This window comes from Symphalangus syndactylus, chromosome 15, assembly GCF_028878055.3.
Source record: "Symphalangus syndactylus isolate Jambi chromosome 15, NHGRI_mSymSyn1-v2.1_pri, whole genome shotgun sequence".
Lineage (NCBI taxonomy): Eukaryota > Metazoa > Chordata > Mammalia > Primates > Hylobatidae > Symphalangus > Symphalangus syndactylus.
This window is the reverse complement of record NC_072437.2, coordinates 92,939,917-92,966,069: the sequence shown is the minus strand read 5'-3', so window position 1 is coordinate 92,966,069 and position 26,153 is coordinate 92,939,917. Positions and strand designations below refer to the sequence as shown.

The 26,153-nt window shown below is 37.4% G+C and overlaps 2 protein-coding genes across 3 annotated transcripts in view; one reads left to right on the top strand and one right to left on the bottom strand.

The window, feature by feature from the left end:
- Positions 1-26,153, bottom strand: part of LOC129463529 (protein POLR1D) — a 48,711-nt gene that overhangs the window by 5,959 nt on the left and 16,599 nt on the right. Inside the window, exon 2 of the mRNA XM_055244140.2 lies at positions 13,025-13,099. Within this exon, the coding sequence (XP_055100115.1) occupies positions 13,025-13,099 (75 nt within the window). The remainder of the gene's footprint in view (positions 1-13,024; positions 13,100-26,153) is intronic.
- Positions 11,013-26,153, top strand: part of LNX2 (ligand of numb-protein X 2) — a 109,001-nt gene continuing 93,860 nt past the window's right edge. The window contains exons 1-2 of one of the 2 annotated variants that reach the window (XM_055244136.2): positions 11,013-11,145; positions 17,521-17,668. The gene's annotated coding sequence lies outside the window, so the exon portion shown is untranslated. Of the gene's footprint in view, positions 11,146-17,508; positions 17,669-26,153 lie in introns of both variants that reach the window. The other variant, XM_063619228.1, reaches the window with a different exon arrangement.

The following is a 26,153-nucleotide window of genomic DNA, read 5'->3' as shown; positions in this document are numbered from 1 at the left end:
TAGCTCTGACCTGGAGGGTGACTTTCTCACCCTGGCTAGTTATTTTATATTTAGTTTATTTTTGTTTCTAGAAAGTTATGCTAGCTCACATGGTAAGAGCCAGATTTAAGGTGCTAACAACATAAATGGATATAAACCCTAAATATCATGAGACTGGTTAAATCTGCTTTGGAAAGTACCCATGACACAGTGTCAGATTTGAGATCTGGCATTCTATCTAGGTTAAACTTTAAAAGGAAAGCAATTTCCTTCACTTTCAAACCTGTGGGCTCAGAAGCTGTGATGGAAGAGTTCCACATACCATGGGAAAGGCTGACTGCTCAAGAATCTGCCACTGGAGAGACAAAGACTGACTGGGGCTAGAATTACAAGCTTTTCATCTTTTTTGTCTCTCTTGCTGAAGGATAGAGGTAGTAGTATCTAACTTTCCACAGATTTAGACCTGCTACCTTTTGCTTCTAAAATATTTCCTGAATAGGACCTATCTGAGAGTGACACAGGATCACTAGCCAACAGGGTACACTGAAGACACAATTACCTTGTGCTATTCCATTACCAATGTTGCCTCATTTCATCTCCATAGCCATCATCCAAAAGCAAAGAAAAGAAAAAAGGTAAAGCGCCTATCCACATCCCAAGCTAGTAAGATGTGGAGCCAGATTGGAACCAGGGAGTCTGGAATGGGGCAGAGGGAGTGGAGCAGAGAAAGACTCACTGCAGTCTAACCAGATGGCCAATTAACAGAGCAGTCAAGAAAGAAACCGCAGGTGAAAAGCTTGTCAGCACACTGTGGCTGAGGCTCCTCATCCAGGACAGGCATGAAGCAGCAGATGCACACCCAGTGACAGGTCTGCTGAGAACAGCTGGCCACTCAGGAGCCCAGGAGAGTCACCAACACGGCCAAGGACAAAGGACAAAGGTGGAGAGTCCCTTAAACACGCCTGACTCTGAGATGTGTGAAGTCGAACAGGTAGTGGGAAATAAGAATTATTTTTATGGTTAGGGAATAGACACCTTGGAGTCAGGAAGCAAGTTTCCATGCAGTGCACTTCAATTCGTTCTTTTATTCTATGGACAAATCCATTCCCATACTAGCAAATAGCGTATCTTCCATTCTGTACACGTCTGCACTCTCATGGATGTAGGTCTGGAATAATGCATCTAGAAAGACTGAAGCAGAGGCCTAACTCTCCCAACTCTCCATGAAACAAGGGGAATATTTTTTATCTTGATGCTGTGGTTGATTACAACTCATTTTGTTGTTTAATGCTGCCACAACTACCAAAACCACCTATGGCACTACAGTTTATAATTTGGCAATCAAATACCTCAGCATGTGGCCACCTGAAAAATGCTTTTTATGGTGTTATAATCCCTATTAGTAAACTGTTAACCCTTAATTACTCTGTGTACAACAGGCCTGAGGCTCACAGTGGGTGTTCAATGACTGTCTCCAACATTGTACCTAAAAGTAATCAAAAATCATTGACATGTGTTTGTCTGTATATGTGTGTGTGCGTGTGTGTATGTATGTGTATATATATATATATAACTGAGATATGCAAAGCATTATGCTAAGCACTGTAGCAAAGATATATACCCAGCTCTCTGTTTATGTGTCTCTCTCTCTTTGGAGACTACTAAGAGGAACAGAAGGTAGGGGAAGTCGAAGTTCAGAAGCAGATATGTGAATAGTAACACACTGAGACAGTTTGCAAGGCTATAATCCTCGGCCTCCAGCTCCCTCAGCAACGCAAATCATTTACATAGATATGTGCTCTAACAGTAACACATTCAGGGCTCTCTCATTCACTTTCATAACTGGATATGAAAGGAATGTGGGAAGCAGGGGCAGTAAGCATTGGCATTTCAGCATGTTATCAGACAATAATCCACAGAGAGAAGTGATGCCATACAAGGAGTGTTAAGTGACAGATAGGAAAGCCAAGTTATAGTCCCATCAGCAATTCGCTAGCCAGGGCTTTAGGAAAGCTCTTTGGGTTTCATGTTCTATATGTATAAAGGCTTTGGATCTCTGCGGCCTGAAAATATTGCCAAGAGCCTCCTCCATGAATCGTCTGAGATGTGAGCCCTTGCTCCCCTCCTCATTGGTTCTAACACATTCAGCGAGGCATGCTACACTGTGATCACTTGATGCTTGTTTCTTTATCCACCAGGGGATTAAAAACTTTAAGGCTGGGAAAGTAAGTCTTCTTTACTGCTGTCCATGATCAGCCTCTTAACATACCTACTGGTGCCCTGTGAATATTTATATAAATAAATAAACACATGTCTGGATAAAGACTGGAGAAATTATTTGCTTTCCAATAATCAACAGTTGATGACATAAACTGGAAGAACAAGATGGGTGACTTCCTTCCATATCTCTAGATTGACTCTTAATCCAAACAGAAAAGCATAAAAAAAAAGTCATTCCCCTTAAAACAATTGGGTTAAGAGAACTCAAGAATCATTTTCTCTCAATTCAACCTTTAGGATTTATTTTGCCAAAATATAAGCTTTTCCAAGTATAAGGCTGAAGTTCCACAGGCACTAGACTCAGAAATTATACTGGGCAGTAGGTAAGCTAAAGTGAATGTGACCAGAATAAAAACAGCTTTGTAGACAATGAAGCTGGGCAAATTTCTGAAATGTATGCTTATAAATTCCTTTATGTTGACTAAAAGGAAGTCACATGAGCCAATATTTCAGCTTCTCCTAAAGCATCTGTCAACAACAGCTTCTAAAGAGATTCTTTTGCTGAAATACATCCAAGGAAGAATATAGCACCAAATGGTGTCTTTCTTTATAAAATAAAAAATGGCATCCCACTTGCATTTTCTTTAGCTCAGCAATCTCTTTCTGGCACCTGCTCAACCATCTATTTCTTATGGAATATCCAAAATGAAAAAAATAATACCACTCGCTGTAGTTCTATTTTAAATTTTAAAGCAAATAAAAGGTCTTCTAGATACTTAGAAAAAAACAGGCCATGGCCACTAGTGAACAACAGATTGCTACTCTTTTAAGAACTGTCCAAGAAGGTCCACTCCACAGCGATGGGTCTTGGGACTCTAGTGGCTGAACACCTGGCCAGGCTACCTACGTGCTATTTCGGCACAGAGGAGCTGTCTGCCCCTGGCCAAGGTGTAGGATTGTTCTGGATTCTGCAGAGCAGGCTGGTATCATTCTTTTTAATAAAACAAAAGGGACTAGTAAAATGTTTTTCAAATTTGTGTGCACTTTAGGGTCACCTGGGTATCTCTTTAAAACTCCAAAGCCCAGGCCACATCCCAAGCTCATAATCACTGATAGTGGGGCACAGGCATCAGTATTTTTTGAAGGTTTCCAGGTGATTCCAAATGTGCAGATAAATTTGAGAACTAATGACTAGTGGTTAAAAGTTTCTCACATATACTTATTTAAATAAATGGAAACCAGGTGATCTTCCAGGATGAGCAGATGGAGGAGGGCAGGTGCCCTTTGTCCCAGCACTAGTGAGTAGAAGCAAGCCATGGTTGTCATGGGTCCAGACTTCCTTTCATAGCCCATATCTGTTTGGGTGTGCTGAACTGCTGGACTGAACTCTGGCTAGGAAAAAACAGTTGCCCCTGGAATAAGCAAGTACCCAGAGATTCCTGCTTCCAGAGCAACACAGACCAAGAATCAAAATGTAAACATTACAAGAGAGATAGAGAAAAAAGCAGATAAACTTTTTATTTTTAATGAAGTGAAGTCTTCTATGGGATTGACTTGCTCAATTGTTCAGAGCAGTGCTTCCCAAACTTGATTGATGAGATCTTCTGGTAAGCTTAAAAAACAAACAAACAAACAAACAAACAACCTGTAGGACCGATCTTAGACTTCTCTATCAGAATGCCCTAGAGTGAAGCAGGGAAGGAGATGTGTATTTTTATTTTTTATTTATTTTTTATTTTTTTGAGATGGAGTCTTGCTCTGTCACCCAGGCTGGAGTGCAGTGGTGCAATCTTGGCTCACTGCAACCCCCGCCTCCTGGGTTCAAGTGATTCTCCTGCCTCAGCCTCCTGAGTAACTGGGAACACAGGCGCCACGACGCCCAGTTGATTTTTTGTATTTTAGTAGAGATGGGGTTTCACTGTGTTGCCCAGGCTGCTCTTGAACTCCTGAGCTCGGGCAATCCACCTGCCTCGGCCTCCCAAAGTGCTAGTGTTACTAGTGTGAGCCACCGTGCCTGGCTGGAGATCTGTATTTTTAAAAACCTCTCCAGATTATTTTCTAATTAAAAAAACTCTATTAAAAAGTGATAAATAGAACACATATTTGTTATATATTACTGTAACAGAGCCCCTGGTAGAGGATCACAATGGATAGCATTCCCCGCTTCTCGTGCTCCCCTTAGTGCTCACTGTTAGGAGGTCTAACTTCTCACAGACCTTTATGTGTTACGGGGTCCCATGGCCTTCCCTGACCTGGCCAGTAGAGGATGACACGCATTGATCCACAACTCGGGTTTTCACATACATAGTAGATATTTTCTCACAAAGATTCATATAGTGCTGACCAATTCTTTTTAGTGACTGTAAAATATTCAACAGTAGGATGTACCACAGTTTATTTAAGCATTTTCCTATCTATGGACATTTGGACTGCTTCCATTTTTTTTACTATCAAAATGTGCTACAATAATTTTGTACTTAGGTCTGCGCACATTTATTAAGTTCTATGAAAGAGGGATTACTGAGAGCAGAGATCCTGGGTAAAGGGGCACAGAGAACTGTGACTCAACATTTTGCCCATGGCTCTGCACAGAGCAAACCACACCACTGCCTGAAGCACAACAATGCACCCCTTTCCACATCCCTTCGTCTCCACTGGATTACTGCCTCTTTCATTTCTGCCAATCTAATGGGTGAAATTTAAGTGCTATTTAAGAGGAATATAAATATCTATGCATGCACTCCCACCCCCATTAGATTATAAATTCCAAGAGAGCAGGAATCTTTGTCATTCTGTTTACAGATACATGAGTGTCAAAATAGCAGAGCCTAGCTCTCCTAAGTACTCAATAAATGTGTTAGTATGTTTACTTACTGGCCATTTGTAGTTTTGATATATACACATACACATACACAGACACACACACACACACACAGATATGGTTTTCTTTTTATAAACTGATTTGTAGAAGCTTTTTCAATACTAAGAGTATTGGTCCTTTGTCTGTTATATATGGCAAATAATTTCAACCAGTCTACCACTTGTCTTTTTACAAGTTACCTTTTTGTACGGTATCTTTTTCTATGTAGAAGTTTGCTATTATTATGACATGGCTGAATCTACTGTTGTCTCATTCATAGCTTCTAGGTTTTGTGCCTGGCTGAGGGAGGTTTCTACCTTGTCCTTGCCAATATTATAAAAATATTATCCTGTATTTTCTTCTATAAGATTCATATTTTGTATGGTTAGTTTTTAATTTTCAGTATTACAGATGAATAGTCAATTGTATCAGCATCACTTACTAAATAATCCACCCTTTCTCCACCAGTATGAACAATGACCTTTTTCCACACAGTTAGTTCATATACATATGTGGGTCTCCATTCTTTTTTTTTGTTTTCTTTCCTTCTCCACTCCCTTCCTTCCTCCTGCCTCTTTCTTCCCCCGGTCTCTATTCTTTATTCTCTATTCTCTCACTAATGTCTTTAGTCTTACATGAATCTCATACTAATTACTATAAATTTACATACTATTATTAAATTGAGCATGCAATTTTCTCATCTCATTCCTCCCAAAAATATCTTAGCTGAAAAATTGCACCTTTATAATGGAGAGATCTGGTAGTCACCAGCTTTATCAAGGGCAACCTGACATTAAGTCCTCCTGACCTGTTGTAATTAAGACGTATAAAAAATCACCTGTGTAATATTCCTTCCTGTCAAACAAGTTTAACCTGAATCTAATCAAGAAAACATAATCAGGCAAATCCAGTATGTGGAACATTTTTGCCTGGATCTTGAATCTGCATCCCAAACAAAAGGCGACCACTATAAAAGACATTTTTGGGATGTTAGATGACAATATGAAATTATACATTAATTTCATTGATATGGTAATTACAATGTGATTATGTAAGAGAATGTCTTTGAGATCTGCATGCTGAAGAATTTAGGGCTGAAGTATCAAGATGCCTACAATTAATTTTCACACGGTTCAGCCAAAAAGTATATGTTTGTGTATTACATGTAAATATATTATATCACACAATCATAGATAATCAAACAATGTCCTTTTCTCTCATTATATTTTCTAGTGGGCTATTGACTGTATAAGGAATTGATTTTGAATGTGTATCTTGTGCTGAACCACTATGGGTAGACATCCTATCTTCAACAAATGACCCTTTGTCTCCTTTTTTCTCCTCCTAGTTATTTTCCTTGTTTTGCTGTATTTGCTTGCTGGCACCTATCTAAAGCAGCAGTTCTCACCGTGTGACCAGTGAACCCTGAGAGTCCTCCAGACTCATGAGGCAATCTACAAAGTCAAAGCTATTTCCATAGTTTTGATATAATTTGCTTTTCTCCAGAAGGTTGACATTTGCACTGATGGTGCAAAAGCAACAAGTAAAACAGTGGCAAGAAACAAGGCAGTGATGAAAAACTGTACCAGTAGTCATTGTACTCTTTACCACCATGCACTTCCAGTTAAAAGTGGCCAATTTTACTTGAGAATGTCCTTGATGAAGCAGTGCAAATTATTAATTTTGTTAAATTTTGACCCTTGAGCATCTGTCTTTTTAATAATGTATGCGTATAAACGGGACATACATACAAAGCACTCTGCTACTTGAGATTATGATGGAGGCCTCAAGGAAAAGTACTTGTGTGACTGAATGGCAAAGTGAACTAGCTGGTTATTCAGATGTGCGTGAGCCTGTCACTTCTACGAAAACAACTCACAGTATTCATTGCCAATATACAACTGGAGCTTCCAGATGAAAGAAAATTAGAATTTTGGTAAACTGTGAACTTGACGGGTTCCCTTGACACTTAAAAGAGTTATCTGATGAGATTCGTGATGATATTTACAAATGTGATTTTAAAAATATTATATAATGACACGTGTCAACATTTGGAAGCTTCATAACTCAGTGAACCAATATTTTCCAGGTGACCAATGATGATGTTACAAAATCAAGAATAAGTAGAAGATCCAGCCAAGGTACAAGGATATTATATAAAGGACTTTTACTGTAAAAGGATAGGAAAAATACACATTATTAAAAAGACTATTACGAAACTACTACTTGTTGAAGTTACTTGCAAAGTTCTGATGTAGTATCAAAGAAGAATATCTATAGTTTTCTGAAAAAGTTATTGAAATAGAGCTAAAATCATGCAATTTACAAGTGAGTAAGAAAATATCAATCATAGTTCTTGCTCTGTAAGGAGCGTTCAAGGGGATTGGTTGTTTCTTGCCAGCTCTCCAGATAGACATCATTTATCCTTACAACTTTAGTACCACCTACTGGCTTTGTTAAACTTTCTGATATGTATTTCCTTTCGAAAATACATATCTTTGTAAGGTGGTATTTTCTTCATCTACTTCGGCCAAAATAACACATTACAATAGATTGAATTCAGAAGCAGATATAAGAACCCAGGTGTCTTCTATAAGCCAGACATCAAAGAGGTTTCCAAAATTACTGTACTCAATACATTTTGTTTTGCAAATATAGTTATTTTTCATATAAATGTTATTTATCTTAACATGTATTTGATTTATTATTTAAAAATGAATAAATACTTAAAAATTGCCCAGCTTTAATTTTAAACATTGGTATTGATAGATATAACCCACATAAACAAAAGCTCTTTGGGGTTCTCAATAACGTAAGAGTGCAAGTATCCTAAGATGTTTGAGAACCACTGTTCCAAGACAATTGAGATAACCAAGTAACAATGCCAGCAGGAATTCTTGTCTTTCAGACTCATGGGAAAGTGTAAGTTTCATATCCTAGTCTCCCACGGGATCCACCTCTTACAATCTGGAGTATCTTACTTTGCCTGCCATCTTTTATTTACTCCCTTTTCAACATGCTTTTCCCTATACCTGGGAAGAAGCTGCTAGTTGTCCCTCAATACCTGTTCTTCCTTTCTTCTGTAGTCAAAGAACCCCAGATACTTATCTGCCACACAACTGCCTATGGAAAAAAAGATAAAATTTCTGTCCTTGCAGCTAGATGTAGACATCAGACTAAATTCTGGCCAATGGGGTACATGGAGAAATGGTACATACAGGCCGGGCGCGGTGGCTCACGCCTGTAATCCTACCACTTTGGGAGGCCAATGCAGGCGATCACTAGGTCAGGAGTTCCAGACCAGTCTGGCCAAGATGGTGAAACCCCATCTCTACTAAAAAAAAATACAAACATTAGTCGGGCGTGGTGGTGGGCACCTGTAATCCCAGCTACTCGGGAGGCTGAGGCAGAGAATTGCTTGCACCCGGGAGGCGGAAGTTGCAGTGAGCTGAGATCCAGAGACAGAGCAAGACTCCGTCTCAAAAAATAAAAAAAAAAATAAAAAAAATAAGAAATGGTAAATGCAACTTCTTGCAAGTTTTCTTTTCTTTTTTGTTTTTTGAGATGGAGTCTCACTGTGTCCCCCAGGCTGGAGTGCAGTGGTGTGATCTCGGCTTACTGCAACCTCCCTCTCGCAGGTTCAAGTGATTCTCCTGCCTCAGCCTGAGTAGCTGGGATTACAGACATGTGCCAGCACATCTGGCTAATTTTTGTATTTTTAGTAGAGATGGGATTTCACCATGTTGGCCAGGCTGGTTTCAAACTCCTGACCTCAAGTGATCCGCCCACCTCGGCCTCCCAAAGTGCTGGGATTATAGGCGTGAGCCACAGCGCCCAGTCATGGCGAGTTTTCTTAAAGGAAAGGGGTGTGCCTTCTTTCTCTTCTTCTTTTCTGCTAATTGAAATGTGGACTCAATGTCTGTTACTATATTAGACTATGTAGAAAAGAGTCACCCTATGATTGGGAGATTTGGACAACTGGAAGGAGCCTGGGTCCCAGTAACTCTGTGGAACTACCAACCTAACCAGTATTATTCCCAAAGACTACATCAACACCCACACAAATCTCAAGACAGTCTGGCGCACATGGTAACTTTCCCCAGGGAGAGCAGAACTAGCATTGATACACTAGTTCTTTTACTATCAGAAAGTTTTACGAAGCCAGTAGGTGGTACTAAAGTTGTCAGGATAAATGATATCTATCTGGAGAGCTGGCAAGAAACAACCAATCCCCTTGGACGCTCCTTACAGAGCAAGAACTATGATTGATATTTTCTTATTCACTTGTAAATTGCATGATTTTAGCTCTGTGCTGAGTCTTTCTAATAGGTATTAAGATTGGACCAATGATTACTGACAGCCTGATGAAAGTTCAGCCTTATATCCAAAACCAAAGCACCCTGTGCCTAAAAAGTTTATACTAATCTGACTCACAATAGTAGAGGCACCTTATTTCTGTAAAGCATAGAGGAGGCTGGAGAAAGAAGAGCAGATTTAACTAATATTTACTAACTAACTGCTACATGCCAGGAACCATGCTGGGTGTTTTCATACACATTATCTCATCAGATTTTCACTATCATCTTCCCACTTTTCCCATGAGTCTATAAGACAAGAATTCCTGCTGGCATTCTTATTTTTTTCAATTGTCTTATAATAGTGGTTCTCAGACTTTGTGGTCTTAGGGTACTTTACACTCACACTCCTAAAAATGATTGAGGACACCCCAAAGAGCTTTTGTTTATGTGGGTTATATCTATTAATATAAATATTCAAAATTAAAGCTGAGCATTTTTTTCAGTATTCACTTTAAAATAATATATCTGTTATTTACTAGGTATTTTACTGAAGCTGATTACACATGATAGATACAGACTGATTCACATTGGATTATTTCATTATATAATTTCATCCATAAATATATCAGAATACATTTCTAAAAGACAATGGCTTTTAAAAATTAAAATAACAGCAATACCATCACACCTAAAAAATCAACATCAGTTCCTTAATATCATCAAATACCCTCAATTGTTGCATAACTTTTTACAGTTAGTTTGGATAAAGATACAAACAAGGGACCCATTTTATTTGATGTTCCTCAAATCTATTAATTCATAGGATACTCTTTCTTTTCTCCTTGCAATTCATTTGTTAAAGAAACTGGGTTCTTTGTCCTGTAGCATTTCTCACATTTTGGATTTTTGTGATTGCAGCCTTATGGTGTCATTTAACATGTTCCTCTGCCCTCTGTATTTCTTGTGAACTAGTAGTTCTAACTAGAGATTTGATCAGATTCAGGTTCAATTTTTTGACAAGGATGCCCCAGAGGTGGTGGTTTGCTCTTCTTGCATCTTTCTGTGGTATAAGGGTTAATGAATGTGTTGAAACTCAAATGATGATAATATTCTTCTATAATCCTTCTAATGTATTAGTTACAATTCTGTAAAGTTTTCTTTCATCAATTGGTAACTTTGAAGTATAATTTGTACAGGGAACAGGGTAAATGCTTACTTCTTCCTATTTATCAGTTTTGTGAAGAGTGATTTGGTTCTCTAGCATCCTATAAAAGGGACTACCAGGTTTGTTATTATGATGATCATTATGACCTTACAGATTTTAACATATTTTAGGTGTTTTAATCAGTTATTTGTTTTTTAAATCAAATTATATCATCTTTGACTAGTGGGAGACCTTTCAAGTGGGTCCTGAGTCTTTCTGACATGAGTACATTGGTCTTTGATGTTTCTTTGCTTTCTGGTGTGACAAGATTTTCCAGCTTCTCTTATACATTTCCTGCCCATGTAGTGAAGAGTTTGGTTTGGCCCAAAGAGAGGGCTGGCCTTTGCCTTAGCTTCCAGAAAGTAATGTCATAGAAATGTCTTTGTTTAGGGTGGAGCTGGCCACACCCAAGAGTCTTAGAGTGGGAGCTGGCCATGCCAGAGAGACTAACATGTGACTTAGGGTGAGAGCTTTGGGTTATGTGGTATCAGTCAACCTGGAAACTGAGATCAGTCATGTCATCCATCCATCCATCAAACCTATGTAATGAAACCTCAATAAAAACTTTGAACACTGAGGTTCAGGTGAGCTTCCTTGCTTGGCAATATTCCATGCCTATTATCACACACTGATGCTGGAAGGGTAGCATGTCATAACTTCAAACCTATTTAATGAAACCGCAATAAAAACTTTGAATGCTGAGCCTCAGATGAGCTTCCTTGCTTGGCAATATTCCATGCCTATTATCACACACTGATGCTGGGAGGGTAGCATGTCCTCTTCATGGAGCAGAGGATAACCGTGGCTTTAATCTTTGTGTCTTATTTTGGCTGATTTTAGTTTGTATCTTTTCCCTGTAACAAGCTGTAACCACAAGTATAACAGATTTCAGTGAATTGTGTTCTTACAGTGAATTATTGAAGCTAAGGGTGGTAGTTTGGGGGAACCCTCTGAACTTGTGGTTGGTATAAGAAGTAAGGATAGTCTTGGGGACTGTGACCTCTAACTTTGCAGTTTGGCTAACTCTGGCACTACTTCAGGTCTGCAATCAGTTCTTACTCTAAGGATTCCACTCTCCTTTCAGTGAGAAATGGTATTTACATAACAGTTTTGGCACCACGGGTGCTCACTGCTACTGGGTGGGTGGTCATTGTTTCTAGGCCTTTTCTGTGAAGAGAGCTAGAAAAAGCTTTTCTCTCTCCCTCTCTTTTTTAAGAGAAAATCTAGTACAACCTCATACTGATGTTTCCAGTTCAAATTTAGGATTATAGTTAGGTTTTTATTTCTTTGATTTTATATTTGTAGCTCTTTAACATTTTCATGTTAAATCTTGGTATTTATGTATAGAAAGTATTGCTTGTTTTATCCTACTATATAATATTTTCAGAATAGCAATACCAATATTATTACTAACAATATGATGACTGAAAACAATTTCTTTGTAGTTATTTTTTATCTTTTGGAAATACAGTCAAATTCCAGATCACCTGAAATAGTTTCTTTCCATGTAGCTAAGCCATCCACTCAATGGTTTATCAGGTCCATGTTTTATTTTGCTTTATTTTTAGGTATTATCTTTTCCATTTTAATTTTTGTCTTGGATTTTAGGTAAACTATGTGCATGGTTCTAAACGTCAAATTTACAAAACGAGCTATGTTGAGAAGTTTAGCTTCTACTCTTATCACATTTTTACATTTTACTCTTTTTAATGACCCTCCTTATTCCATTGCAGTACATTTTTAACTGTAGATATAAATTCCAGAATCAGCATATTCATCAAATGCAAATGGCATCACTAAAGTAGTGCCTAGAAGGGTCTTTTTTTGTTTTTTTTTTTTTAGTTTTTTTTGTTTTGTTTTGTAGGGATGAAGTCTCACTATGTTGCCCAGGCTATTCTCAAACTCTTGGGCTCAAACAATCCTCCTGCCTTGGCCTCCCAAAGTGCTGGGATGACAGGCATAAGCCATTGTGCCCAGCCCACATTATTAAGTTTTAACAAACCTCCATTTTGTACACAATCTGCAAAGGTAATCTTTAATTCTACATGGCTGAATTGTCACATACTCAAAATGCTTACAATTAATTTCCTAAAATAAATTTTAACTTACTAAGGACTATAAGTAAACTAGAAATTCTTAAACAATAAACACCAACATAATATTACTCTTGCACAGGTGACTTTGGGCACAGTAGTATCTAAATACTTCTTGGAGACTTGTGAACTAAAGGGACAATGAACCTATACTGTGTATCCTCCATAGGCGCCCGCTGCCCATTTCTTCATGTTATTAGAGTTTCTCAACATTCAGTTCTCAGCAGTGTCTTACTCTACACCTGTCTCTGAGTGATTTCCTCTGCTTCCATGGTTTCCCATTTCCTCTATATGCTAAAGATTTACATATTTATATCTCCAGCTAATAATTTTTTCTTAAGTTTTAAGGAAGATTACTCAAAGAACTTACCAACCCATGGGTCCCATTGTTTCAGCTCTAGTTTTCCCACGTTTTGCCTCCTTAAGCAGTTCTTCTATTGCTTTCCTGATAAGAAAAAGGAAAAGATTTGAGAGGCAGTCACCCTACTAAGTTCTGAAAATCAATTCATTCCAGGTCCATGATCTTGGGAAAGGAACTAACTTTTGAAGCATGATTGCTGGGGCAAATCTTTTTTTAAATGGTTGACAATTTTGAACACATAAATTAAAAAGAAACTATTAATATAAAGAGAAGCAACACTGAAGAGAAAAAATTACAAACTGGAAAAAATATTTTTGATATGAGACAGTTAAATCATATATCCTTAATATAAGAATTATCTTTTCTTATTAATTTGAATAACCAAAAGACATGAACAGCCAAATATGTATATATCTATATTTTTTCAAATTCACTGTTATTCAAAGAAATACCAGTGAACACAACAAGGATAAATGTTTCTGCCCATTAGTTAGTGAGGGGGTAGAGAAATGGATAACTTCTTCTCTACTAATGGGGACTGAAGCTGATATTACATTTCTGGAGGACAATCCAGCAACATAATAAAGAACCTTAAGAATAGTATATACCAGTTGACCTAAAAATTTTACTTTGTCCTATGAAAATATTCAAATAAGTACGCAAAAGTATATGTACAAGATATTCAAACTACTTGTTAACAATTAAAGAAAATTTCTGTTCTTTTACATTTGCTGAGGAGAGCTTTACTTCCAACTATGTGGTCAATTTTGGAATAGGTGTGGTGTGGTGCTGAAAAAAATGTATATTCTGTTGATTTGGGGTGGAGAGTTCTGTAGATGTCTATTAGGTCCACTTTATGTAGAGCTGAGTTCAATTCCTGGATATCCTTGTTAACTTTCTGTCTCGTTGATCTGTCTAATGTTGACAGTGGGGTGTTAAAATCTCCCATTATTATTGTGTGGGAGTTTAAGTCCCTTTGTAGGTCACTCAGGACTTGCTTTATGAATCTGGGTGCTCCTGTGTTGGGTGCATATATATTTAGGATAGTTAGCTCTTCTTGTTGAATTGATCCCTTTACCATTATGTAATGGCCTTCTTTGTCTCTTTTGATCTTTGTTGGTTTAAAGTCTATTTTATCAGAGACTAGGATTGCAACCCCTGCCTTTTTTTGTTTTCCATTTGCTTGATAGATCTTCCTCCATCCCTTTATTTTGAGTCTACGTGTGTCTCTGCACGTGAGATGGGTTTCCTGAATACAGCACACTGATGGATCCTGACTCCTTATCCAGTTTGCCAGTCTGTGTCTTTTAATTGGAGCATTTAGCCCATTTACATTTAACGTTAATATTGTTATGTGTGAATCTGATCCTGTCATTATGATGTTAGTTGGTTATTTTGCTTGTTAGTTGATGCAGTTTCTTCCTAGCCTCGATGGTCTTTACAATTTGGCGTGTTTTTGCAGTGGCTGGTACCGGTTGTTCCTTTCCATGTTTAGTGCTTCCTTCAGGAGCTCTTTTAGGGCAGGCCTGGTGGTGACAAAATCACTCAGCGTTTGCTTGTATGTAAAGTATTTTATTTCTCCTTCACTTATGAAGCTTAGTTTGGCTGGATATGAAACAAGGGATGTGAAGGACCTCTTCAAGGAGAACTACAAACCACTGCTCAATGAAATAAAAGAGGATACAAACAAATGGAAGAACATTCCATGCTCATGGGTTGGAAGAATCAATATCGTGAAAATGGCCATACTGCCCAAGGTAATTTATAGATTCAATGCCATCCCCATCAAGCTACCAATGACTTTCTTCACAGAATTGGAAAAAACTACTTTAAAGTTCATATGGAACCAAAAAAGAGCCCGCAGCGCCAAGTCAATCCTAAGCCAAAAGAACAAAGCTGGAGGCATCACGCTACCTGACTTTAAACTATACTACAAGGCTACAGTAACCAAAACAGCATGGTACTGGTACCAAAACAGAGACATAGATCAATGGAACAGAACAGAGCCCTCAGAAATGATGCCGCATATCTACAACTATCTGATCTTTGACAAACCTGACAAAAACAAGAAATGGGGAAAGGATTCCCTATTTAATAAATGGTGCTGGGAAAACTGGCTAGCCGTATGTAGAAAGCTGAAACTGGATCCCTTCCTTACACCTTATACAAAAATTAATTCAAGATGGATTAAAGACTTAAATGTTAGACCTAAAACCATGAAAATCCTACAAGAAAACCTAGGCAATACCATTCAGGACATAGGCGTGGGCAAGGACTTCATGTCTAAAACACCAAAAGCAATGGCAACAAAAGCCAAAATTGACAAATGGGATCTAATTAAACTAAAGAGCTTCTGCACAGCAAAAGAAACTACCATCAGAGTGAACAGGCAACCTACAGAATGGGAGAAAATTTTTGCAACCTACTCATCTGATAAAGGGCTAATATCCAGAATCTACAATGAACTCAAACAAATTTACCAGAAAAAAACAAACAACCCCATCAAAAAGTGGGCAAAGGACATGAACAGACACTTCTCAAAAGAAGACATTTATGCAGCCAAAAAACACATGAAGAAATGCTCATCATCACTGGCCATCAGAGAAATGCAAATCAAAACCACAGTGAGATACCATCTCACACCAGTTAGAATGGCCATCATTAAAAAAGCAGGAAACAACAGGTGCTGGAGAGGATGTGGAGAAATAGGAACACTTTTACACTGTTGGTGGGACTGTAAACTAGTTCAACCATTGTGGAAGTCAGTGTGGCGATTCCTCAGGGATCTAGAACTAGAAATACCATTTGACCCAGCCATCCCATTACTGGTTATATACCCAAACGATTATAAATCATGCTGCTATAAAGACACATGCACACGTATGTTTATTGCGGCACCATTCACATTAGCAAAGAGTTGGAACCAACCCAAATGTCCAACAACGATAGACTGGATTAAGAAAATGTGGCACATATACACCATGGAATACTATGCAGCCATAAAAAATGATGAGTTCGTGTCCTTTGTAGGGACATGGATGAAACTGGAAAACATCATTCTCAGTAAACTATCGCAAGGACAAAAAACCAAACACCGCATGTTCTCACTCATAGGTGGGAATTGAACAATGAGAACTCATGGACACAGGAAGGGGAACATCACACTCCGGGGACTGTTGTGGGGTGGGGGGAGTGGGGAGGGACAGCATTAGGAGATATACCTAATGCTAAATGACGAGTTAATGGGTGCAGGAAATCAACATGGTACATGGATACATATGTAACAAACCTGCACATTGTGCACACGTACCCTAAAACCTAAAGTATAATTAAAAAAAAAAAAAATCTTAAACTATGGGATTTAGTAAATTGTTCTTTAATTTTAACATATGTAGCATATTATTATAAGATATTAATAAAGGAAAATTACATATGGGAAAAAAATTAAAGAAAAAACAGAAAACTTAAATATTTACTGATAAAGGATTGGTTAAATAAATCATAACATATCCACATATGTGGAAGATTAGGCAGTCATTAAAAATGAAGACAAGTGAATTTTTGGCACAGGACACTCATATTCAGTATATAAAGCTGGTACAAAAGAATACGTGTAGACTAACCTTAATTTCAAATTTATTTACATATATATTACATAGAAAAACATTTGGAGAGGGCTGGGTGTGGTGGCTTATGCCTGTAATCCCAGTACTTTGGGAGGCTGAGGTGAGAGGATCACCTGAAGCCAGGAGTTTGAGACCAGCCTGGGCAACGTAGCAAGACCTGGTCTCTAAAAAAAATAAAAATAATAATAATAAAAAAATTTGGAGGGATGTTATCAAAACAGTAAGATGAGTTTTAAGGTGATTTTTTTTTCTGTTTGCATTGCTGCATTTTCCATTTTTTCTACAATGAACATGTATTATTTGTGTAATTTTTGAAGAGATTAAAAAAACAGAAAACATATTTATCAACCATATTCTGAGACTTTACTATGTGTAAGATACTGTGCAAGGTGCTATGGGTAGCAACATAGGAAGATGATCATCCCTGACTTGAATATGATGTATCAATAACAAAGTTAAGAAAAAGAGAGGTATAAACAAATATAGCCCAAAAGAAATATAGTCCAAAGACAGAACTATAAATCTAATCATGAATTTTTGAAGCTGGATAATTATATAGAGTCTATATTAAAATGTTATAATGTTTTATTTCATGTTGATCTTTGTTTCATCAAAGTGAAGCATGCACATAGTTTAAAAAACCAAGTACTATTTAAAAGATTTTAAATACAACAGTCTTCTACATTATCCTGCCCTACCCACCAAAGAAAACAATTTCAACTTTTTTCATCTGTTTCTCGTTATTTACCTCCATATTCCTAATACTATGCTTTCAAACTATTTCACCACCTCTTAATCTTCAAAAATACATCTGCTTATTTTTGTATAACTCATTTTTAAATAAACTCTTATTGAGATCTTTAAAAGATGTCTTTTCAGTTAACTCAGCAGCTTGACGTTTTCTGATCCTTCTTGGGAAGGCCCACTGCTATGGATCAATGACGAACTGAAGCGCTTGCCTATCTACCGACATGTTGACTCCCTCAATCACAAGTTTCAGAGCCCAGTCTTATGGAATCACAAAGAGGTAAGTTCATCTGATGACCACATATGCTGCTTCTTCCAGCTCTTTAGAATAATGATATGGCCTGCTGAAATGATCTGGGGACTTCGTCTCTTACAGTAGTTCAAGCAAAATTTATCCTAATTCCAAAACAGAGTTTGTTTTTCACCCTCATAGATTTAAGTAAAAAAATTAAAGGGTATAAATATTCCAAATATGCCTCTTCCTTTCCTATAAATTAGTGTGGTGGTTTTAAAATAAAAACAGATAAATCATACCTAGATCCACCTATGTGCTCTCCTTCTGTCAAAAGAAATGGTTAAAAATAATCAGGAAAAAAACTTTTCGGGGCAGTTCCCCAATTATGAACAAAATATGTATCAGTTACAAATAAACTGGAATGTGTTTTCCCATAAAAACTATTTTAAAATGTTTGTCTAGCTTTCTGGACCAGACTACAGAAGCTTATCTGAGTCAGAATCCAGCTGAAATGCTACACATCTGCAAAAGATACTCAAAGATTCTTGCAGAGACCCTGAAGGCATATTCTAGGTGTTTTCAAGAGCTTGAAGTTTGACAGCGACTCTTCTTTAGTTTCAATTCTACTTAAAACTGTCTCTAGCACTGTTATTAATTTTACCTGGCACGCTTAAGGATGCCTTCTGGTTTACGATTACAATCAAAGAGAAAAGAAGGTATATGTATGAGAAATACTGCCTGCGGTGAAACAAATTCACCAAGGATGGAGGACCATAAAAGGAGGAGTAGAGACTGGGTGGGAGGGCACTCAGTCAGCTGGTCTACCATGTTCCCACTGGTAAAGGAGGCTTAGCTGCTGTTCACAGCCAAAGCGGTGCAGCGTGACCCATTCCCATGGTTTGGATCTACCCAAGTTAGGGATCTGCAATTGGTTTAACAACAACTAATGTCGATATAGAGCTTTAAGTATACCAAGTACTATCTTATATAACCATGATAACATAGTTATTACCACCAATACAGATGTGGAAAGTGATATTCAGAGACATTGACTAACTTGCCCAAAGTAACACTGCTAACGATCAAGGAGAAAGGCAATGAGGAAGAAGAACAAAGCAAACAAAACCCAACCTCTGTTTTTAAGGCTAGGTATCATCTGATCCTTCTATTAGACTATCTCCTCCATAAATATCTGTGCAGCAAATCCTGGAGAAATTGTTTATCATTAAAAGGCAAAAAATAAACTAAATGGGGAAAAAAAAAGGCCTAACAGAGTGCCACTACTGCATTCATTCAAAGAGAACTGGGGGATACGCTGATACTGGAGAGGCGGAAGGAATGAAGGAGGATTGATCACTATTTTGTCCTAAGAATGTTGAGCATTCGCTACTTCCCACCCAAAATTCTCCTGCATAAGCTCCCTCTACAGAGCTTTACTTCCAAAGAAGAAAACAACAATTTCTAGCAATCAAGTATCCCCACCTTAAAACACGATAACTACTTTCAAAATTAAGGGGAGAAAGTCAGCAACTTCTCCATTCCTGTAGCCTTTGTTGTTTCCTCTAGAAATCTCATTAATGAATTATTGGGTAAGGAAATTATAAATCCAGTTTCTATTCTGCATGATCACAGGGGCAAAATAAATTATCAAAGATTATGAAACATCAACGTGCATGAAACAAGATAGTTTTTAATGAGGTGATGAAAGAAGTGTTAAAATACAGGAAAAGCAAATAGGAGAATTTATAAGAACGAAGTATATACAGAACTTGAACAATTAAAAACTTATTCAGACATAAACTTGGTTCTTGGTATGCTAGTTTTTATACTTGGTTCTTTTCAATATCTTGAAGGTTTCTTTGTAAAACTAATTAATTATACTAGAATACTAAGTTCCATGAAGACCCAAGAGAGCTGAGTCATTAAGCAGACGGTTTTCTGGGCACAGGAACAAACCACAATCAATTTTCAATGATCCATGTGTGTATTATCTCCAGCCAATTTTCCATCCTAGCACGGCTTCCTCAGGCCTGCCTGTTCACTCCATTAGCCAGCTGGTACATGCTTAAGGAATGTCAACTGATCATAATAGCAGCTTAAATAAAACCCAAGTGGGAATGCAAATCTGGTACAAAATCATCTTAAAATCCAAAGTCAAACAAATTAGTTTTGAGTTATCTGGGTCTGTTTCTTTTTAATCACTTTAATCAACTGAGGGTTAACTGTTCCAGTGTACAGAAGGGGTAGCAAGAAATTGAAGGCAACTGAAATAAAGCACCAGAAATTGAGAGGAAAATTAAATAATAAAGTAGGAAAACAGGAATTTTAAAGGAATAAAATCAGAGAAGCTAAATCTCAAATAACTGCTCAAAAATGATGGAGTCAGTCAGAGGGAACTATAGGCCTCTTCCTGTGATGGTGAAGGAAAGCTAGGAACAAAAGGCTGAACGTTAGAAGCTTTCCTCATTTGTGTCTCTCTCAGTCTTTAAAAGTCACCTTTGATCAGCTAACTGTATAGTACAGTATCTGTCACATGATGGACAGAAAAACAGGTTCAAAAAAGGCAACACATTGTTTAATAAGACTACTCTCTTCTTGATGTGTTCAAACAAGCATGACTTGGTGACAAGAATACAGACTTCTTAGAAAATTGGCAGAAATGAGTACAGCATCATTTGTTGCTGCTGACTGGGAAGTTATCTAAAAGGCCCAACACATTATCAGTGCTGAAGGCAAACATGTTTATACTTGTGGAGTCGTCCACATACGTGTAAAAGAAACCTTACTATGGCAATCTAAATTTCTTCCCATAATGGAATGATAAAGCTTAGAGAGAAAAATGAACTATCTACTCGATCTTCAGTAAAGTTTTGATGTCAGGTCATTGATTAAAAAAATATGGACAGATGATAAGATCACTCTGAACATCTGCAAACAACTGCTTATAGGTTCATACTGCCAGTAGTAACTAGTGGTTTAGTAGTCACAGGGATCTGTAGAAGCCACAGGACAAAGTTTGGGTTCTTCATGACTTAGTATTTTGACTACAGACACAGGCAAAAATTCAGAAATATCCTTATTTAATTTCAGTAAAATATCAGATTGTCTGGGGTCATGTATCAGCTCTAAAGAAAGGTACAAAAATTCAAATTGTGAAAAGGGTTTCTAAAGACAACACTGAGGTCATTTGGGAAATGAAAAGACTTATTCACAGAGATAAACTAAAGGCACAATAAGTTAATCTGTACATTTTGTTAAATTCAGCTAATCTATATTACGCACTTGCTAAATACAAGGTACTGTGATTTATATGGCGAACTAGGCTCTTCCCTGAAGAGGATATTAGGGACTGCATATAAAATAAAGAGCCGTATATGTACTTTAAAAACAAATATTGGATTATCTAGGAGAATGTGAGGAGGGAGCCCCAATATTCATTTATAAAATAACAAACAGAAAGTCATGAGAAAAGGTGCTGAATTTTTAAGAAGAACTTATGCTGGTAAAAGACTGGAAGGTGATGGAGGAACATGGGTTTGAAAAGAAAATTAATGAGATCCTTTGTTGATTTCATGCCCAACATGAACTAAAGAGATAGATGAAAGTGGTATTTTAAGCAGTGGTGGAAAAATAAGACAAAGACACTGCAGATTGCTTTTTGCAATGATGACAATAATTACTTCACAGGGTTGTTATGAGGATAAAATAAAATATTTGATTTGGATCCAAGTGTTCTGTATTTTATAAGAAGCAGAAGAAATATGATAGCTATTTTTTTTTACACTCCTAAAGGTCTCAGAACTTGTCTTTTTCAACCTGGTTTTCTCTATGCCTGGCACATACATGGTAGGTACTAAGTTAAGATCTGGGGAATAAATGGGTTCTGGGTATGTGTGGGACATGATACAAATGCAAGGTTTTAAAAATAAAAATACTGCATCTGTAGACAGAATAGATGATGATGGGTGAGATGGAAGAAGAGGAAAGACAAAGGAGGTAAAAAGATAAAAGAGAAAAATACAGTATGTCACTGGGCAAACAAATGTAAGGAAAAAAATCAATCACTACAGGTTCCTGAGGGAGCAATCCCCTGTAGTGGCCAAACGAACAGGGGCATGGGGCATAACAGCAACACGTATCCTTAGTGTCATCAAACATGAGGGCAGACTGGGAAATCACAGACACTGACCAAGGACACAGAATGAGGCAGAGCTGGAATCTTTCCTGTTAGGATTGAGGACTTTGATCCACTAGGGCTGCCTGAAAATCTCAGCAAGTTTTCAGATCTAGCAAACGCTTTTCCCTTCGGTGAGCTACTGATCAGAGATAAATGGCCTTTGTTTAGCTTCCAATATTATTCTTTTGCTTCATTATATATATATACATGTTAACATCCTCTGAACTCCATTTCTTAGTGGAGACGCTAATTGTGTTTTGAGATGACAGTGCCTAGTGTTGGAGTGGAGGGTGCCACTACAGAGAGGGTGAGATGTCACAGTGGGGCTACTGGCCTGTCTCTGCAAAGCCTTGCCACACAGATGCTCTGTGGTATAACCACATCTAGGGCCTTGGCTCTGACAGTCCAGAGACATAACATGGCTTATGACACTCCCACCAACTGCAACACTACATTTGCTGTTACATGCATGGGGGAGCTTTGCCCGGGTTATGCCCTCTGTCCAAATCACTCTCCACTCACAACCTTTACACCAGACACTCAGCTCTGACATTACCTCTCCACCAAGCCTTTCCTGATCTCCCTGTTTGCTCCACATCAATAGATGTAACTGCTCCTTTCTTATAGGCCCACTGAGGGGCACATGAAGTCCCCATACAATATTTCTAAACATGTAAAAGTTTTAAAATAAGCTAAAAATATTAAAATATATTTCTTCTTCCTATCTTGACAAATATGCTTTCATTATAACAAAATAAAAAATATTTTCAGCCATTTTTGAAATGGCTGAATATTTGGATTAATATTAATATTTGGATTAATGGTAATATTTGGATTAATGTGGAAAGACAAATATTTTGTATATATTCCATGAAACTTATTTTCTTGCACTGATTTTAATAAAGTCCCTAATTACATTGTTATAATCAAGATTTTCATATAAATTAAAAGTGGTTTCATTCCTTGCAAATTATAGGAAAAAGAGCCTTGTAAATACTTTGGCTTGGGGCTTATCTAGAAACACCGGATGTGTAGGAATTAATATGGAAGTTTAGCATATGGCTCAATTGCTGTCAAGCAAACGCTAAGAGAGAATTGTGAATTTAGGCATTTGATATTTCACAAGAGATGAAAGTATGGTCCCAGGCATTTGTATTGAAAATGCAGTGCCCCCTTTTTGTAAGCATAAGAGTGTACAGTCGGCCCTCTGTATCTGTGGATTCAACCAAACATGGATTGAAAATTTTTTTTAAAGAAGCAAAAAAATAACAATACAATGAAAATAACACAAATAAAAACCAATATGGAATAAGAGCTATTTACATAGAATTTACATTGTATTAGGTAAGACTAGATTATACCTAGTACAATGTAATATTAGTAATAATAGATTACTTAGGTTACAGGCAATCTAGAGATGATTTAAAGTATACAGGAAGATGCATGTAGGTTATATGCAAATACTATGCCATTTTATATCAGACTTGAGCATCTGTGGGTTTTGGTATCCATGGGGGTCCTGGAAGCAATCCCCCAGGGATACTGAGGGAAGGTTATATGTTCTATAAACCATAATAGTCTAAAAGTATTAAAAAACAAAATGTAAAATAATAAAATGATCTATGAATCAGTGTCAAATTTCTTGTATGTTCCACATAGACCTACACATATACAAATATAAGAGTAATATGATTTAAGATCGCAAAATGTTACTCAGTTTCCAAGTGCAGCTGTTTCAAGTACTGTATTAAATCATGAGTATCTTCAGAGTCATGAACTGAAATAATATGACAAGCAAGAAAATGGAAGCTTAGCACTAGTGGGAAACAATATTTTCTTAGTGAAGGATCTATTGCATTCATGCCAAGATGAAGGATTTGACAAGTTAATGTCTTTTTTAACTTTTCTGCAGTTCCAAACCTTTCCATACTCTAAATTAGTGGCCACTGGAAAGTCAACATTGGTACAATCTTCACATATTTAGACAGTTTCCTTTGATTCAAGGGTGCAGGTCAAAACATGAGGAGGGTGTTTCCTGGGTTATGAATTGCACTGAGCACTGGATCTCCATTGACATAGGCATCTATATATTTGTGGTATATAGGGCTGCTCTCCTCATCCAGGGTCTGGGCAATTCTCCTTTGAATATAGTTATAATATGCATTTAATATGCACCACTGGGACATGATGAAAAATTATAGTGGTAACAGTACTTATGTGCCATGTACCTTACAGCTAATCCTCACAACTCTATGTAGCTACCATTTCAAAGATAAGGAAATAAGGAGAATATAAGGAAAAGTCAAGAAACTTACCTAAGGCCACAACAGCCAATAAATGATAGGGCCTGGGATGTGAACCCAGGCAATCTGACTCTAGGCCCCAGGATCTTAACCCTTACACCACAGCTCTATTACAAAGCATGATCCTAGTCCTCAAGAAGCTCAGTCTAGTGAGAGGGGCAAGGAGGCAGCAATATTTAATGGTACTTATCACGACAAGAACTGCTCTGGCAAAGACAAAACTCCAGTCCCCTCACCTGGACTTCGACATTCTCAAATCTGCAACTACCCATTTATAGATGGCCTCCGAGAGTGGATTACTATTACAGAGAGATCACTTCTTCAGTTAAAATGTGGGTTAATTCTTAACGTTTAGCTCCTAGGGAAAACTTAGTTCATAAGACACCTACTTCACTGTAGGGTCTACTGACCTCATTTTCAAAGCAGCAAGTATTTTTACAAATATTTATTCTTAAATCCAGATACAGAAAATATAGTGATTCTTTTTCAATTCATATTATAAAATCCGAGTAAATGTGCAATGGTAAATTTTTATATAAGCTATGAAGAAAGGCAGCTCTTACTGAAAATAACTTTGAGGGGCGGTGGTGATAGGGTTACTTAGGAAATAGTAAACTCTGAATAGAAAAGCCCATGGACAATCCAATAACAGGAAGAGCAGATCTGTTGATAGGTCAAATGTTAGGTTTAAAAATATTACAGTCTATGCTCTTCTGAAATATTAGTTGGGGGAAAAATCCATACAGAGAATATAAGGTCAAATAATTATTGAGTTCTTTTACTCAATAAAATGTATTTTGTTATCTCTTTAAGAGAACAGATGCTCTGGAGAACAAAACTGATGAAAACAAAACTGCAAAAGAAAAAGGGATTTAAAGTCCAGAAAGATGGGTGTGGAAGGGAGCCAATATCTAAGCAAAGAAAAGCTAATATGGCAGCTGCTTGAATTTAGTAAAGGATAGGAAAAATGGCAGAAGACCAAAAAGCAGAAATAAAAAATAAAATTCAGACTCTCACCAAACAGCTGTTCAAAATGTAGACAGGAAAAATATTACAGAAGTTGTACAAAAGAAAACATTACAATATAAGCCTCTAAAGTTTGCCTCTACAGCTTTTTTTTAATGAGGGAGAAATTTGGTAGGTGTACTGTCCTTTGATAAACACACCACATACCAGAAAAACCACCTCACCAAAAGCGTGGTCTGTAAATCACTCTCTTGATCCTAAAAGAGCTTTATTTTATACAAATCATCTGCAGTTCTCTGTAGACTGTCCTAAACAATACCTCAGAGCTCTTGGATCTCAGCCCTGAGGATGGCCTATTCAGCAGAAAGTCTGGTCAGCCTGCTGAAGCTATTTTCTTCAGCGTGTCAAGGCTGCAGTAATCTGCTAGAAAACAAGCTGTCCACCCCTTGTAGATTTCAGTCTGATTCATCAAATGATTATAAATTATACTCAAAGCTAAAAGCCAAAGAATAGGGGGAAAAAAAAAACATAAAAGAAAGTTCTAGAATGTGTAGGATTTTGGCATCTCATCATTTCATGCTTTTTAAAAAGTGTTTTCATTTAAAAATACATGTAGAAATTAGTCTCTTGAAAATGCTATTTCAAGATAAATAATTTACCTGTCATCATCTGAATAAAGCCATTTTTAACCCCAGGAAGAAAACATATGTATACTTCTAATTCTTAGAGATCTAGCAATACACAATGAGATGGGAAGAAGAGAAAGCCTGCACTCCACAGACAACATCACAGGTTCAGTGACAGTCCTGCGACCGCTAAGTGCAAGGCACAGTCCTGCCTTAGAGGCAAGAGATGATGAAGAGCCAGTGAAATAGAGGGTGTAGCCCACTCTAGAGTGACTGTGCTTCCCTCCTGCTGTGGGGAGTGCCAGACCAGGCCTCATCTTGATCACCAGGCATTTTCTGTCTTTCACATTCTAGGCATCAAACATGGCTTTGAGGCATATGGTAGTTCCTCTACACATTGGCAGGGAGAGATTTTGAAAAAATAGTACATATATATATATAGACAATATTTTCTATAT